The 18,862-nt window shown below is 40.7% G+C and overlaps 1 protein-coding gene and 2 non-coding genes across 3 annotated transcripts in view; 1 reads left to right on the top strand and 2 right to left on the bottom strand.

Moving 5' to 3' along the window:
- LOC121373730 (tyrosine-protein kinase SRK2-like) overlaps positions 1-15,759 on the bottom strand; it is a 29,626-nt gene extending 13,867 nt beyond the window's left edge. The window contains exons 1-4 of the mRNA XM_041500487.1: positions 15,646-15,759; positions 9,044-9,224; positions 4,017-4,119; positions 2,747-2,851 (exon numbers count right to left, since the gene is read on the bottom strand). Of these exons, the coding sequence (XP_041356421.1) occupies positions 2,747-2,851; positions 4,017-4,119; positions 9,044-9,215 (380 nt within the window). The 5' untranslated portion in view covers positions 9,216-9,224; positions 15,646-15,759. The remainder of the gene's footprint in view (positions 1-2,746; positions 2,852-4,016; positions 4,120-9,043; positions 9,225-15,645) is intronic.
- Trnav-aac lies at positions 5,582-5,654 on the bottom strand. Its single transcript has one exon. It is a non-coding gene; the product is annotated as a tRNA-Val (tRNA).
- Trnav-uac lies at positions 6,989-7,061 on the top strand. Its single transcript has one exon. It is a non-coding gene; the product is annotated as a tRNA-Val (tRNA).
- Positions 15,760-18,862: the final 3,103 nt, after the last annotated feature.

Raw genomic sequence — 18,862 nt, 5'->3', positions numbered from 1 at the left:
GCCACTAAGGCTATATAGAAACATATAGCGAAATTAATTGTGGTCTGAGGCCAGTATAAGGAAGTTAGCTGTGTTACTGGCAGACATACCCACAGTACTGACACTCAGTCCCACGGCCACCACCAAGAGTATAAGGAAGTTAACTGTGTTACTGGTAGACATACCCACAGTACTGACATTCAGTCCCACAGCCACCACCCAGAGTATAAGGAAGTTAACTGTGTTACTGGTAGACATACCCACAGTACTGACAATCAGTCCCACGGCCACCACCCAGAGTACAAAGAAGTTAACTGTGTTACTGGTAGACATACCCACAGTACTGACAATCAGTCCCACGGCCACCACCCAGAGTACAAAGAAGTTAACTGTGCTACTGGCAGACATACCCACAGTACTGACATTCAGTCCCACAGCCACCACCCAGAGTATAAGGAAGTTAACTGTGTTACTGGTAGACATACCCACAGTACTGACAATCAGTCCCACGGCCACCACCCAGAGTACAAAGAAGTTAACTGTGTTACTGGTAGACATACCCACAGTACTGACAATCAGTCCCACAGCCACCATCCAGAGTATAAGGAAGTTAGCTGTGTTACTGGCAGACATACCCACAGTACTGACACTCAGTCCCACGGCCACCACCAAGAGTATAAGGAAGTTAACTGTGTTACTGATAGACATACCCACAGTACTGACACTCAGTCCCACGGCCACCACCAAGAGTAGGCCTCAGATTACAGTTATTTTCCCATTTGGTTGTCCAAAATCCGGAAGTTTCACCGCGCAAGTAGTCTGCAGTTTGACTGTGATTATTTCATGGCAGACAGCTATGAAGTGGCAACTGTTTGACTGAAGTGACAGGGGATAGCATGTAGTTTGTAAACATGTGTAACTTGTTGACATTGAAGACTTGTTTGTGGTAATTCCGGCCCATGCAAAAGTAGTGCTTTTTGTGTAAAATGGGTGTACTCCGGCCTGGTTTAGAGGGTGTGTCTGTTTAAACCAATATGCTGGGAGAAAGAGCTGGACAACAGGGGTTGTCCTTTTCAGGGTATGTGTCCCCCATGCAGGCAAAGGTACATACAAAACTTCACGGGCCTGCTGATATTAATAAAAATGTTATAGCCACTAAGGCTATATAGAAACATATAGCGAAATTAATTGTGGTCTGAGGCCAGTATAAGGAAGTTAGCTGTGTTACTGGCAGACATACCCACAGTACTGACACTCAGTCCCACGGCCACCACCAAGAGTATAAGGAAGTTAACTGTGTTACTGGTAGACATACCCACAGTACTGACATTCAGTCCCACAGCCACCACCCAGAGTATAAGGAAGTTAACTGTGTTACTGGTAGACATACCCACAGTACTGACATTCTGTCCCACAGCCACCACCCAGAGTACAAGGAAGTTAACTGTGTTACTGGTAGACATACCCACAGTACTGACAATCAGTCCCACATCCACCACCCAGAGTACAAGGAAGTTAACTGTGTTACTGGTAGACATACCCACAGTACTGACAATCAGTCCCACATCCACCACCCAGAGTATAAGGAAGTTAACTGTGTTACTGGTAGACATACCCACAGTACTGACAATCAGTCCCACATCCACCACCCAGAGTACAAGGAAGTTAACTGTGTTACTGGTAGACATACCCACAGTACTGACAATCAGTCCCACATCCACCACCCAGAGTACAAGGAAGTTAACTGTGTTACTGGTAGACATACCCACAGTACTGACATTCAGTCCCACAGCCACCACCCAGAGTATAAGGAAGTTAACTGTGTTACTGGTAGACATACCCACAGTACTGACATTCTGTCCCACAGCCACCACCCAGAGTACAAGGAAGTTAACTGTGTTACTGGTAGACATACCCACAGTACTGACAATCAGTCCCACATCCACCACCCAGAGTACAAGGAAGTTAACTGTGTTACTGGTAGACATACCCACAGTACTGACATTCAGTCCCACATCCACCACCCAGAGTAGAAGGAAGTTAACTGTGTTACTGGTAGACATACCCACAGTACTGACAATCAGTCCCACATCCACCACCCAGAGTAGAAGGAAGTTAACTGTGTTACTGGTAGACATACCCACAGTACTGACAATCAGTCCCACATCCACCACCCAGAGTACAAGGAAGTTAACTGTGTTACTGGTAGACATACCCACAGTACTGACATTCAGTCCCACAGCCACCACCCAGAGTATAAGGAAGTTAACTGTGTTACTGGTAGACATACCCACAGTACTGACAATCAGTCCCACATCCACCACCCAGAGTACAAGGAAGTTAACTGTGTTACTGGTAGACATACCCACAGTACTGACAATCAGTCCCACATCCACCACCCAGAGTATAAGGAAGTTAACTGTGTTACTGGTAGACATACCCACAGTACTGACAATCAGTCCCACATCCACCACCCAGAGTATAAGGAAGTTAACTGTGTTACTGGTAGACATACCCACAGTCCCACATTACATCTCTGTATTGTATACAGACATAACTACTTTAGTAGTGAATTAAATCTGGTCTGAGATACCATATATTGCCTTATTTCTTTCTATCAGTATATTTAAAAAAAAAAAAAAAAAGAAAAAAGAAAAAAAAAAAAAACCCAAACAAATACAACAACACAACACATATTCGCTTAGAGCAGGGCTTGAAAAGAAAAAGAAAGTACGGTTATTATGAATTTCGAGATATCGATACTTACTCTTGAGATTCCGGGGAATTATCCTTCGCCACATAATTACCCGGGATATAGCCATGTTTCCCGGATCTTTTGTTGGTCGCTATCCACCAATCGCTTTCGAGCCTGCTGGAAAAAACAAAAAACAAAACAAATAAAGAATTTTCCAACACTTCAGATTTTCCTACGTCATATTTGTATTAACAGAAAATTTCAGACTATTTGATAATAGTCCACTTCGCACTACTTGTTATCTGCTTAAAAAAATAAAATAAAAATAACAATAAAAATAAAAATAACTATAAATAATAATAATAATAATAATAATAATAATAATAATAATAATTATTATTATTATTATTATTATTATTATTATTATGTTTGGTATGCAGTTACAGTCTCGATTTTCATAGCACTACTTCTTTTAGAATAATAATAATACTTTTAAAAAATTAAATGTTTGGTATGTGGTTAATATCTCGATGAGGTTGCAGGATCTAACCAGTGGCGTAGCGTGGGTTGCCAGCGCCAAGGGCAAGGAAAGTATTGCGACCCCTAGCCAGTGGACCGTTAGCACTCCCCGAGTCCCTTCCATCAGTCCAGAACTTTGCGCCCAGGGCAACCACCCCGGTGACCCCGCCCACGCTACGCTAATGGATCTAACCCCGTTTGTGAACCTATATATTATGTGATTTGGTTTCTTCACGTCCCAACCAGTGTCCCACGACTTGTGTAGAAAATGGTTTGGTATTTCCTGCCCTGTCTCTTGGAAAGATGTCAACCCATCTGTCAACCAAAATATTTTTATTTCGTGATAAGCTATAATTCACAAATGTCTCCAATAAGTCTTTGTTGGATGTCGACAGAATAATTAATCATGGAGATATTCCCATTGCGTGGCCTCCCATTGTCTATGACCCCCAGCTTGTACAAAGGGTTATTTTTGCGAGATCTCGCGTGAGTTCACGGTTAGCGTCTACGAGTTGCTCCGCGACACACGGACATGCGCAGTAGAATGTGAAATAGGTTTATTATCCAGGAAACCGATCTTGGGCAAGAGTCCTCTTTGTAAAGCAATGTTTGCCTTTTAAAGTAAATCTGGGGTAAGTGCAGTCAACCGCTAACGTCCGCTAGACTGATTTTTACGCTACAGTGCACAGTAAACCGAATTACCACTTCGGCAACCAGTCAAATATACAGTTCGCGAACGTTAGCGAAACATTTTGCTGGCTGAACTTGGGGCTGATTGCACATACCCCCACCCCCCTCTCTTTGTGTTTTGAACCACCCTTACCTGCTGTCCTCTACTTCCAGTCTGTCGCCTTTCTTGAACGACAAATCATCATTGCTGATAGCCGTAAAGTCAAAGAGGGCGCGATACAGAACGGGTTTTGTTTCTGAAATTAAACAAAAGGCAGGGTTCGAAAAATGCACTAGCCCTCGGCCCCGGCTAGAGGATATGTATTCTGGGCTAGTGGAAATTATCAACTGTGTTACTGTAATACATAGGACACTAGCCAAAGCTTCTGTGAGGGAGATTGACGTTTTGAAACATTTGTCTAATACTGCTTTTAAAGGCATACTGTCACAGATTTAAGGACCTTATTTCTCTAAAAATGAATAATAAATCAAAATTACATTAATTTTCACAGACCAAATCTAACTATTGCATCACTTTAACTACACCATGATGGAGTGAAATCCATGTCAACCTTCTCAGCAATGTTAGTTTTTGAATTATGGACCATTGCCTTAATTCAATTATTTTTTGTAACAAAATATCCTTATTAAGTGGAGTATGGTGGTTACGTAGATGGTTGAATAAAGTACATTTAGGGACAAATCAAATATTATTTTTTTAAGTAATACTTTGTTAGACCATAGGTCAATGGTCAATGGTCTGTGACAATATGCCTTTAAAAATGTAAGTGGGTTTTTTCTTATATCAACTAAATTAAATCTTAATGTCGGGGGTACCTAGCGGGTGGGTGTGGAGATGGGGGAGTTACAAGATGGACAGTTTCACCTTTGACCACAGACAAATATGAAAATGAGTCATGTTGGGGTTTTTTAGTTTAAAAGTGCCCCTTCTCCCACACCTAAAGAACACCCTCTATGAATCTGTCCTAAATATGTTGTTTTACATCCACCCCACTCATTTTAGGCTAACTACGGCCCTGAACGTTCGTCTATGTGCTTAAGTGACTGTGCGTGTTTGTGGTGTCAGTATATATGTGTCTCTGTGTGTATATGTGTGTATCTATGTGTGTGGTATGTGTATAATATATGTGTGTATAATATGTGTGTGGTATGTCTAATATGCTGGCTTAGTGGAGAATGAACCTATGGGGCGTGTGTATGTGGTGTGTGTATGGTGTGTGTGTGGGATATGTATGTATGTATGTATGGTGTGTGTCTATGTGGTGTGTGTATATGGCGTCTGTATGTGGTGTGTGTGTATGGTGTGTGGGTGTGGGGGATATGTATGTATGTGTGGTGTGTGTCTATGTGGTGTGTGTATGTGGCGTATGTGTGTGTGGTGTATGTATGTGTGGTATGTGTGGTGTGTGTATGTAGTGTGTGTAAAAGACCCCACCCCAACACTATACTATAACACTGCCCTTCACCCGCCTAGTTGACTACTATGATATAATTCTAATCAGACATTTCAGCATTATTTATTTATTTATTTAGTTAGTTAGTTAGTTAGTTATTTTATTATGTTTTATGTTGTTGTTTTTTAATGATATTCTTCATTATTATAAAAAAAATTCGGTTCCCCACATTATCTAGCAATTAAACTATACAATGCACTTGTCACAGGAAAATTGTGAAAAGAAATAAAACAAAAAATATATGAGGTTTCGGCGAGGCTCGAACTCGCGACCTTCTGCGTGTTAAGCAGACGTGATAACCACTACACCACGAAACCGATATACAAACAATATGATTTGAAATTCCTAATGCACGGAGGATACATTATATCTTTACAAAGTCTTTTCATTACTATTATAATTTAATGTTTACGTTTCTAATAAACATACAGTTAAAGGGACTATTTTGAGTTTGTATCCATGGTAACATATTTCCAAATAAGAAATGATTTTAACTAGTCACACGTTGAACACCGTTTATTGTTAAGAATATCGATTTCTGTGCATGGAATGTGTTTCTGATCGTACTAACGTGTGTAGCACCTCGAATTTCATTTTACTGCCTCATATATTTGTGTTCGTACGCATAAACCGGCCTCGGTGGTGTCGTGGTTAGGCCATCGGTCTACAGGCTGGTAGGTACTGGGTTCGGATCCCAGTCGAGGCATGGGATTTTTAATCCAGATACCGACTCCAAACCCCGAGTGAGTGCTCAGCAAGGCTCAATGGGTAGGTGTAAACCACTTGCACCGACCAGTGATCCATAACTGGTTAACAAAGGCCATGGTTTGTGCTATCCTGCCTGTGGGGAGCGCAAATAAAAGATCCCTTGCTGCTAATCGGAAAGAGTAGCCCATGAAGTGGCGACAGCGGGTTTCCTCTCAAAATGTGTGTGGTCCTTAACCATATGTCTGACGCCATATAACCGTAAATAAAATGTGTTGAGTAGTGCGTCGTTAAATAAAACATTTCTTTCTTTCTTTCTTTCTTTCTTTCTTTCTTTCATTATCTCGTGTAAGTGTTGTGTACTCTCACTCAGTCTCAGTCTCAGGTTTGGCATGAGGCCAAGGGAACTTTGGGGGAGGTTTGGAGAGGGATCGTAAAAAAATTAATATATAATAAAATTATAACTCACAAAATGTAGGGGGAGGCCTGCCCCCCCCCCCCCCCAAATCCGCCTCTGAACAACATGTATTTAAGATCCAGAAAATCCATTTAGGGCGGACCCCAATGACATGTGGACAAGGGCCCACAAAGTGACAAGCGTTCCCGAAGAGATTCCTGGGATTTTGAAACAAATGGAAAAAAAAAGAGAGAGAAAAAAAAAGAGTAAAATTTAGGAGGTCGGGTCCTGTGGCCTTCCTTAGATCCCCCATTGAATATGTAATTGTTGTTCCGTTACTGGAGCTACAAACTCAGGGCATTCCCTTTAAGTTTAAAATTTGTCGAAACTGTTACCTCATATTTGTGTGTGCCCAGGATAGCGTGCTTGAACCTTAATTGGATATAAGCACGAACATAAGTTGAAATGAAATGAAAATTTGTAAAAATGTCTGCCTTTTAATTTTATGTGCAACAATTATTCATGAAGAGTGGGTATATAATTTCAACCGGTTTCGTGGGGTAGTGGTTATCACGTCTGCTTTACACGCAGAAGGTCGCGAGTTCGAGCCTCGCCGGAAGCTCATTTTTGTGTTTCTTAATAATTTTAAAATTGACTCATGAATACTTGTACATACACTAATAGTTTTATTTATTTGTTTTTATTACGAAAAAAAAAGAGAAGTAATTATTACATTTGTTTGTATAATCTTCTGTAGAGATATTTTAATGTTTTATTAAAGTGATATACCGGATATTTTTTATTACTAAAGTCCGAACCAAATTGTTGTTAACAACTACTCTCCTACCTTTAATTACCGTTACATTTTCTCAACTTTTTTGCCTTATGTGATCTTAGCGATGTCGATATCGGTGACATTGTTACAGTGACGTATGTGGAATCTCTGTCACTGTACAGTGACGTATGTGGAATCTCTGTCACTGCACAGTGACGTATGTGGAATCTCTGTCACTGTACAGTGACGTATGTGGAATCTCTGTCACTGTACAGTAACGTATGTGGAATCTCTGTCACTGTACAGTGACGTATGTGGAATCTCTGTCACTGTACAGTGCCGTATGTGGAATCTCTGTCACTGTACAGTAACGTATGTGGAATCTCCGTCACTGTACAGTAACGTATGTGGAAATCTCTGTCACTGTACAGTAACGTATGTGGAATCTCTGTCACTGTGATGGTTACATTTTCTCAACTGTTTTGCCCTATGATATCGGTGACATTGTTACAGTGATGTATGTGGAATCTCTGTCACTGTACAGTAACATATGTGGAATCTCTGTCACTGCACTGTGACGTATGTGGAATCTCTGTCACTGTACAGTGACGTATGTGGAATCTCCTCACTGTACAGTAACGTATGTGGAATCTCCGTCACTGTACAGTAACGTATGTGGAATCTCTGTCACTGTACAGTAACGTATGTGGAATCTCTGTCACTGTGATGGTTTTTCACGTTTTATGTCTGGACTAAATTTTTAGGAAATCTAACTGTAATTAAAGGTAGGAGAGTAATTTATCATAGTTGTAACAATTTGGTTCGGACTTTAGTTGTTGGGTTGTTGTTGGTTTTTTGTGTGTTTGTTTGTTTTGTTTTGTTTGTTGGTTTTTTGGGGGTAAGTTTGTTTGTTTTTTTAATCATAAGATGGACAGGAAAGCATACGCGCATACATTGGGCCGACCAACTTTCCGGAATTTTCCGAAAACTTCGGAATTTTCATCACGTACTCGGAATTGCGGAATTGATGCCAAATATCCGGACTTTTTTCGACCCCATTACATGCATATGATGAAATAGTGTGTGTGTGGCAGTGTACCTACATAAAAATAATATTGGTCCCAAGTTTGTTTGTCACTTTATTGCTAATATGTAGGTGGGAGTCTATTTGCTAATAAAGTGGGGTTTTTTGTGTGCACTTGATGATTTTTGGCGTGTGTAAGTGGGGTGGTGGTGTCTTTTTATCAGGAAGTTCCAGTTCACATATATATATAATGATATACTCATTTGTATTGTCATTTTGCAAATATATGTCAAACATGACATTTTTCACACTGTTTAAAATTACTTTTATAAAAATGACATTTTCGCGTTCTTTAAATTATAATTTTGAAAAGGGTGTTCGCGCGCATAAAAATTAAAATATCAGAAAATTCCGGAAAAATATTTCCATTAGGTTGGTCGCCCTGATACATATAAACATATATACACCAACACTCAAATACACATATATGCATACTTATAAACTTATGTACATATACACTCATACACACACTCAGACAAAACATACACGTACAAACGCACATGCACAGACTGATACAGATACACACATACCTACAATGATAACATCAATAATAATAATAACAACATTGCGAAACGAACACGCACGCACACACACAGACGCACATGCTTTTACACCACACACACAGAGACACCCCCACAGAGACACACCCCCACAGACACCTCCACACACGAACAAACAAACACAAACGCGCACACACACACGCACACACACACACACACACACACACACACACACACACAAATACCTGGTATCGGCAAGGGTGGTAATTCTCTCTTTTGCACTGATATTCTGACGTCACTTGTGACGACGGGGTCACTTTCAGTTTCTGTCGGCTGTGAGGGTATTTGGGTGATTTCAATGACACTGGGCGGAGGAGGCCGATATGTCTTTTTGTGTTTCCCATGACGCTGTCCCATGATGCAGTGCTGTAATTAGTAACAATTTGATTCTTACTTTACAATAATACAAAAAAAAAAGGAATGTCAGTTTTACATCACCTCAAAGAAAAAAAGAAAGAAATGTTTTATTTAACGACGCACTCAACACATTTTATTTACGGTTATATAGCGTCAGACATATGGTTAAGGACCACACAAATATTGAGAGAGGAAACCCGCTGTCGCCACTTCATGGGCTACTCTTTTCGATTAGCAGCAAGGGATGTTTTATATGCACCATCCCACAGACAGGATAGCACATACCACGACCTTTGTTACACCAATTGTGGAGTTCTGGCTGGAACGAGAAATAGCCCAATGGGTCCACCGACGGGGATCGATCCTAGACCGACCCCGCATTAAGCTAACGCTTTACGACTGGGCTACGTTCCGCCCTACTTGGGAAATTACAAAAGAGAAAAGCTGATATTGCCCGAATTAAACAAAAATGCTCGAATCTTGGTAACAACTAAAATCCTCAAATTCGCGCAAAAAGCGATAAAGATATTTGGGCGAAAAGACCTGGCCTGAACCTTTTCCACCACGTATTTTCATCATTCTACCCACAACCGACATCAGTGGCGTCGTGGTTAGGCCATCGGTCTACAGGCTGGTAGGTACTGGGTTCGGATCCCAGTCGAGGCATGGAATTTTTAATCCAGATACCGACTCTACCCCTTTCCCACTTATGCGGTTCAGACCGCGGTTTGACGCGGTTTAAAAACCGCAGGGAACCTCAAAGACACCGCGCGGTGATTCGCATGTTTCCGCAAGCTTCCGCAGGTTCCGTAAGTGTCCGCGGGCACCGCCGAAAAAATTAAACATGTTTAATTTTTCCGCCGAAATGCTGCGGAAAGCTCTAAAACGTAAGAAATCCGCGCGAACATGAATGCACTGTACTGACCGCAAGCAAACCGTTAACCTTCCGCGACCTTCCGCGAGACAACCACAGCCTTCCGCCACAATTAACATTTACGGTCGCTATGGTTTCTTTGCGGAAGCTATACGGTTCCCTTGAATGCATTGGCGGTTTGCATGCCGTTTCTTGACGGTAACTACGGTTGTTACATTATCCACACGGCTAACACGTTTAATTACGTTCTTCTCACGATCTGTAGCGGTTCTGGAGAAATATATAAAGCAGCCCATGCCAAAGCTCCTCATTCCACGAAAACCGACTGTCTTGAGAAAACCTATTACAAGACTGTACTGTCCATCATCTGATAACCATGCCACCCAAGGGACGAGGACAGGGCAAACAGAAAACACATAGGTCTGTCACTCCTCCTGTTGCACCTTCTCCACAACATGAATCCTGCTACGGTAGAATCCGATGAAGAACAACAAGAATGAATGAATGAATGAATGAATGAATGAATGAATGTTTAACGACACCCCAGCACGAAAAATACATCGGCTATTGGGTGTCAAACTATGGTAATGCACATAAATAAAGTGATGATCAACATCAATATAAAAATTCAAGGTTTAAACAAAAACAGTGTAAAGAACTGTGCCAAAAATACAAATACAAATATCACAGAATGTTACGGACACCGAATTTTACTCTAAACTTCAATTTGTGCTGTATTGGCCATTCTCAAAGAGAATGTTACACCCCTGCACCACGGTGAGGTTACAGCACGCGCAGGGGCCGATGAAGAACAACAAACACATGAGACAGTTGACATAGAAGTACAAACAAAAGACGGAGCTGCAACAACCCCAGCAATGAAAAAAACGAGAGCTGTTCCACTGACCTTGCAGCCAGAACAAGAACAAGAATTGGCTGACTGGTATAAAGAAAATGAATTCTTATACAACTTCAGGATGGCTGATTATAAAAACAAGGAGAAGAGGCAGAGATTAACGAAAGAAAAAGCTCAACAGTTCGGAATATCCGCAGAACAGTTGACCACCTGGTTGAAATCGGTGCGAGACAGAGCAGGGAAAATCACCAAGAAGCAGCCCTCTGGCTCTGGAGCGCAGCCCCTCACTGGCCGTGACAAGTGGGTCCTAGACAACTTCGATTACATCCAGAATTACATGAGGAGAGTTGCAGAAGGCAAGAGAAAGAAAGGGGGTCAACTGTCGGAGAACCTGCCCAGTGCTGCTCCATCTGATGTATCTCAAGATCATGGTTCCACAGAAGAGGAGGATGGAGATTCAGATCATGGGTCCGCTAGTGAAGTGTCCAAGGCGTCCAAATCCTCAAAGGTTTCTTCTTCCAAGCGTTCCTCAAAGATGTCCTCCACAACAACACCTTCAGCAGAAGAAGTTCTGAGTAAAGTAAGTACATTTTGTGACAAATGATCATTCCTCTTTGCTTGCAATTTCATCATTATGGTTCATTTCAGATTTGTATGATTCTTTAGTAATGTACTTTGCCTCCATAATTATGACACTAGCTTTCCAAGCTGTCACAGTCAGGAAGGATTCTCTTTGTGCTTAGGTTAAAGCTATTTTTCTCTTTTTCACGGTAGCCGTGGGGTCAAAGTCGCTTGATTAATTATCTTACGCCTCTCACCTCCTAGGCGTGAGTTCGAATCCCGCTCAGAGCAGGTTAATACTTGTCAAGGGATTTTTACACATACGAATGTGGGAAAGTTGCCAGTTACTTGCCGCGGGTCGGTGGATTACTCCGAGTATTCTGATTTCCTCGACCACTAAAACTGGCATGTCCGTAAATGTCCTATATTGTGTTAATCGGACTATAAGCCCTTTCCCTCTGTCCTCTTGAAAAACTTACATTTTAATTGGAATGATGACAGAAATGTGAAGTTACCTCAGAAAGTTCTTGAAACTTGACTGGTCTTCTGCTCCCAATTCAACCATGAGTTGCTCATACTGTCCAAACCTGACCTTCTCAGCAACCACTGTTTGACCCATACTCTTCTCTGTCTTTTCATTCTCCTTCTTTCTCTTGCAGCAACAATTTCAGTTTCTTTTTGCCTCCTCAATATTATAATGACCATAGCAGCTTCTGCAGTCAGAACCAGGAGCTCCATAGCACATTGTTGCAGTAATTTAGCTCTATTGTCTGGTGGAAAAAGCGTGTCTTCTTCAGACAGCATGTTATCTTCTTGAAATCAGCAGATGAAATGGCAGACAGCAGCATTGGAGGGACTTTTTATACCAACACGTCTGCGGTTCTGCGCGGTTGCCCACTCCGCAGAGTCTCGCTGTTTTCCGCAGTTCCAGAACCGTCTACACACCGTGAGGAATCCGTGGTGTACGTATTCATCGTAGTGCTTCCGTGATTATCCGCAAAGCCACCGCGAACATCCGTGCATGTCCGCGAGCCCACCGCTTATATTCGTGAAAACAACGCACACATCCGCGAAACCACCGCGTATATCCGTGAGGACACCGTGTACATCCGTGAGAACACCGTGCATATCCGTGTAAACAACGTGATCACCGTCTGTCATCGAACCGCAGGAACCGCTACACCGCCGTGATCAACCCGTGAGCACACCGCCTAGGTAATGAAATTTGCGCGTTGGTCATAAAAAACTGGCGGAAAACCGTACACTCCAGAACCGCGCGCACCGTACGAAAACCGCATAAGTGGGAAAGGGGTAAGCCTGAGTGAGTGCTCCGCAAGGTTCAATGGATAGGTGTAAACCACTTACTCCGACGAGTGATCCATAACTGGTTCAACAAAGGCCATGGTTTGTGCTATCCTGCCTGTCGGAAGCGCAAATAAAATATTCTTTGCTGCTTGTCGTAAAAGTGTCCAGCTCACCAATCAAAACCTTACTTGCAAAATCATGCCAGTGATTTGAAAAGAATTTCAAAACAATCGGGACTATGCCGAGGGTATACGAAATGATTCGGGTGAATTACGAAGTATGCCGGAAACTAATTTCAATATAAAATTGTATATAAAATTCGTTTCAAGACAAAAAAAAAAAAACGTGATGGTATAGCCATAAAATCTGTTTATACCAGTATACAATCCAGAGTTTATTACTGCACTTTTCCCTTGTTTTTTAATGTTGAAATAGACCAACAAGATAGCCTATTGCATAAATAACCTCGCCGGATATTTTTAGAATTTGTATGCTCCCGAATAACGCTATAAAAGGCGAAGTGTAATTGGTCGATATTTAAATTGTTATTCTGGATCCGTGGTAGGCGTGCCTGAACCTTTATTGGATATGGGCACGTAAGTAGAGTTCCTTTCTTCCTAAATTGTTATTTATAGATGAAATGTCACCTGGACATGGGAGTCCACGCAATACTGGTAGAACTGTCGCAAGTGCTATGTCACGTTCATTTTCTATGGTGATTATTTTCTCATGCTCAGCTTTTTGCTGTTATGTTCAGGTATTGTTGTCACTGATGTGCCAAATTCTTTTTTGTATGCTATATATCATGTTCAGGTCCTGGTGTGTGAGCTATGTTATGTTCATGTCCTGTTGTGTGTGCTATGTTATGTTCAGCTTCTGTTGTGCGTGCAATGTTGTGCTAATGTTTTGGTGTGTGTGTGTTGTGTCATGTTCACGTTCATCATTTTTAACTTAGCTTAGTAACTGGTTTAACGTGTCCATAGTCCACATACCACTAGGGTTTCGAACACGCCTATCCCGAGTCCGGCCTCCGATAGAATCGGGTGTCTGACTCAGGACAGGGTTATTCTGTTGCAAATATTTGTTAACTGTATAGTTAATCAAAGTTCATAGATCTTGCTATCGTTTATGTTCAGGCCAAATTCACTTTATTCGCCTTTTAACCTTATGTCTGATTACACTGTCTTTTGTTACTGGACTTTGTCCTGGATAACTTACAATGACGTTTGCATGTGCAATATTGTTAATCCATAATGCCTATATTAGGGCAATCCTGTAGATCTTCAAAGGCAGCTGAAAGGCGGAACTTGATCACCGTAACATATAATTAAATACATGTACATCCAAAATCAGTGTGATTGTGCTTGCACTTTAGTCGTATACGCCACACACAACATTATTATGAATTAAAATTGTATCTACAGATACAAATTACATGTTGGAAACTTTGCTTCAAAATAGATATTTGTTTTTCAAGAAAATTCACGAAAACATGTTTATTATTATAATTATGATGCACATAAAATAGCAAACCATAAAAACATTAATGTTACTGCAATTCCTATTTATATATACAGACACCATTCTTGTCTGTTGCCAAATGGTTCGTTGCATGCAGTACCAAATATTTTTCTTAAATAGACCGGGCTCTCACAACGACAAAAGTCATATTATTTTTAGGGTTCAAGCAAATATATTGACATAATGTATGCTCTATTGTACTTCGCATTTATAATTTCTATCATAGACCGACAACAAAGAATACATATGTGTCGTATTTGGCGCATACGACCTATGTCAGACATAATTATATAACGAACTGTATTTAAAAAGGATGTATCTACCACACACGACCAGTCGTGTTCACACGATGGACAGCAAGCAAATCGGAGGAAAGTCGTATGTGTCAGTTACGTCTATTTTCGTGGAAATTGGTATATGTGATTCACTTACGACCTTTTAAATCCATCTGTATAAGCGATGCAATTAGGGACAGAGCTACGATTTTTTGTGACAATATGTAATCGGGGATGGCGATTCAGAATATGCAAAAAAGACGTTTTAGGTCGTATCTGCCACTTACGACCTTTTAGCTCTCACGCGACGAAATATAAATTATTTATTTATTTATTTTATTTTATTTTTTTGTTTTTAAATTTATTTATCTTTATTTATTAATCTACTCATTTATTTGTTTTATTTATTTGTTTTATTTATTTATTTATTTGTTTATTTATTTATTTATTTTAGTTACTTGTTTTTATTTATTTATTTATTTATTTATTTACTTATTTATTTATATCTGCACCAACCGCTCCCATATAAAACTTCTTTTCGATGCGAATGGTGTGTGTGTGTTTGTGTGAGAGAGAGAGAGAGAGAGAGAGAGAGAGAGAGAGAGAGAGAGAGAGAGAGAGAGAGAGAGAGAGAGAGAGAGAAAAGAATAATAATAAGAAGAAATGTTTTATTTAATGACGCACTCAACGCATTTAATGTACGGTTATATGGCGCGTCGGGATATGGTTAAGGACCACACAGATACTGAGAGAGGAAACCCGCTAGTACATACCACGGCCTTTGATGTACCATCCGTGGTGCACTGGCTGAAGCGAGAAATAGCCCAGTGGGCTCGCCGACGGGGATTGATCCCAGACCGACCACCACTCGGCTACGTCTCGAGCCAGACAGAGAGAGAGAGAGAGAGAGAGAGAGAGAGAGAGAGAGAGAGAGAGAGAGAGAGAGAGAGAGAGAGAGAGAGAGAGAGAGAGAGAGAGAGAGAGAGAGAGAGAGAGAGAGAGAGTTAAAAAATAAATGAAAACCCCACAAAGACTTACCACTATGAATTGTCTCCGCTGTGGCAAATCCCAGATACTCGATTACATAAAATTTCACTATACCGTACGCAGCCTTTCACCGCCGTTTTCATACTAACTATATCTGAGGTTGTGTCTATATTTAATACTTGTGATCACGACCAGTGTTTGTTCATAGTTATAATAGACCTGGGGGTTTTCTCACTGAGTCATGGCGAATAATATTATCTTCCTGTTTGAAACGCGGTGGGAGATTTCACAGTCGGGGTATTGTATGCGTTCGACTAGCCATTAAACGACTCGTATTGTGGGTATAGATCGAGTCGTTCTAGTGTGAATTCATTGTAATTTATTACAGGTGTAGAGTTAGCCCGAGTACTCTGCCGTTTAAGACCGGCCTCGGTGGCGTAGTGGTTAGGCCATCGGTATACAGGCTGGTAGGTACTGGGTTCGGATCCCAGTCGAGGCATGGGATTTTAAATCCAGATACCGACTCCAAACCCTGAGTGAGTGCTCCGCAAGGCTCAATGGGTAGGTGTAAACCAGTTGCACGGAACCAGTGATCCATAACTGGTTCAACATGGTTTGTGCTTTCCTGCCTGTGGGAAGCGCAAATAAAAGATCCCTTGCTGCTAATCGGAAAGAATAGCCCATGAAGTGGCGATAGCGGGTTTCCTCTCAAAATCTATGTGGTCCTTAACCATATGTCTGACGCCATATAACCGTAAATAAAATGTGTTGTGGGGTACATGTGAAACTTCGGTTATAAAGTATTTAATATACGGTTTATATATATGGGTTATTTAGAGAAGTCTTCTACTTAGATAGGAAAGGAAAGGAAAGGAAATTGTTTATTTAACGACACACTCATCACATTTTACTTACGGTTATATGGCGTCGAACATATGGTTACGGTCCACACCGACATTGAAGGAGGAAACCCGCTGTCGCCATTTCATGGGCTACTCTTTTTGATTAGCAGCAAGAGATCTTTTATATGCACCATCCCATAGACAGGATAACACATACCACGGCATTTGATGTACCAGTCGTGGTGCACTGGCTGGAGCGAGAAATAGCCCACTGACGGGGATCGACCCCAGACCGACCGCGCATCAAGCGAGAGCTTTACCACTGAGCTATGTCTCGACCCACTTAGATAGAAAACCCGCGACAACCATTTATGCTACACGTACCGAATAACAGCAATAAATAATTTTACTGTATAGTCCTTTGATTTTTCACACTTTGTTACATAGTGAAGGAACGTGTGAGCGAAAGAATGAATGAATGAACAAAAGTAAATGGATAAATGAACAAATGCATGAATGAATGAATGGATGGTTGGTTGGATGGATGGATGTGTGGGTCATTGAATGAACGAATGGAAGAATAAATTAACGGATGAATGGATGGATGAATGGACGAACGAATTAATGAATAAATTAATGAATTAACAAAAGTAAACGGATGAATGAATGAATGGATGGATGGATAGATGTTTTGGTGAATGAATGAATGAATGGAAGAATAAACGAATGGATGAATGGACGAATGAATGCATGAATGAATGAATGAATGATTGAATGAATGGAAAAATGAATGGAAAAATGAATGAATGGATGGATGAATAGACGGATTAGCAAACGAATGAATCAACGTACGAAAGAACAGACGAACTGACGAAATAATTGATGTTTTTTTCAGCGACACACTAACCCCAAAAAACCCATCGGATGATCGTGACTAGTGAACAAAAAAAAGAAAAAAGAAGAAGGAAAATTAGTCATAAGTTATTTAGTACGAAATGCCTTATTTATAATGCTTTTCTCTTTTTTCCCCAGGAATTTTGTCCTTGAATACAAAACCTGGTTCAGCTGACAATATCTTGCAGCCCTCTATTGAAACAAATTCTCTATTCCGTGTCTGTAGACCTGTTTATTGTATATATCTCTATTCGTGTGGTCTTAGTCATTTCATTTTAACTTATTTTTGTGCTTAGATCCAATTAAGGTTCAAGCACGCTGTCCTGGGCATATACCTCAGCTATCTGGGCTGTCTGTCTGTGGGTTATTTGTTAGTTGTTAGTGGTTAGTGAGAGAGAAGAGGGTGTAATGGTCTTACACCTACCCAATCAGTCGTTAAAACTCACAAAATACGAACGAATGAATGAATGAATAAATGACTGGATGAATGAATGAATGAATGAATGAATGAATAAATGAATGAATGAATGAATGAATGAGTGAATGAATGCTTAACGACATCCCAGCACAAAAATAAACATCGGCTATTGTGTGTCAAATAAAGTAAGTGGAAATATTGTTTACATTAAGAATTATATAATTATGTAAAAAAAAGAAGTTAGTTTTGTTTAACGACACCACTAGAGCACATTGATTAATTAATCATCAGCTATTGGATGTCAAACATTTGGTAATTCTGACACACACTGTCACACACAGACATACAAACAAACAAAAGACACACACACACACACACACACACACGTACACACACACACACACACACACACACACACACACACACACACACACGGCTATTGTGTGTCAAATAAAGTATGTGGAAATATTGTTTACATTACGAATTATATAATTATGTAAAAAGAAAAAGTTAGTTTTGTTTAACGACACCACTAGAGCACATTGATTAATTAATCATCGGCTATTGGATGTCAAACATTTGGTAATTCTGACACACGCGTCACACACAGAGATACAAACAAACACACACACACACACACACACACACACACACACACACACACACACACACACACACACACACACATACACACACACACACACACATATATTATATATACACACACATACACACATACACGTACATACATACACATACATACATACATACACACACTCGTCACACATACATACACACATACACACACACAAACACACACAAACACCAACACATATACATACACACACCCACACCCAAAACCCACAAACACAACACAAACACACACACGTTACACACACACACACACACACACACGTCACACACACAACATACACACACACGTCGCACACACATATACACACACGTCACACACACACACGTACACATATTCAAACACACGCACACGCGCGTGCGCGCGCACACACACGTCACACATACATACATACACACACACACGTCACTCACAACACACACACAGCATACAGACACGTCACACACACACACACGTCACACA

The sequence above is a fragment of the Gigantopelta aegis genome, chromosome 5 (genome assembly GCF_016097555.1).
Source record: "Gigantopelta aegis isolate Gae_Host chromosome 5, Gae_host_genome, whole genome shotgun sequence".
In the NCBI taxonomy this organism is placed as follows: Eukaryota; Metazoa; Mollusca; class Gastropoda; order Neomphalida; family Peltospiridae; genus Gigantopelta; species Gigantopelta aegis.
The sequence above is the reverse complement of the archived record's forward strand: the minus strand, read 5'-3'. Positions and strand labels throughout refer to the sequence as shown.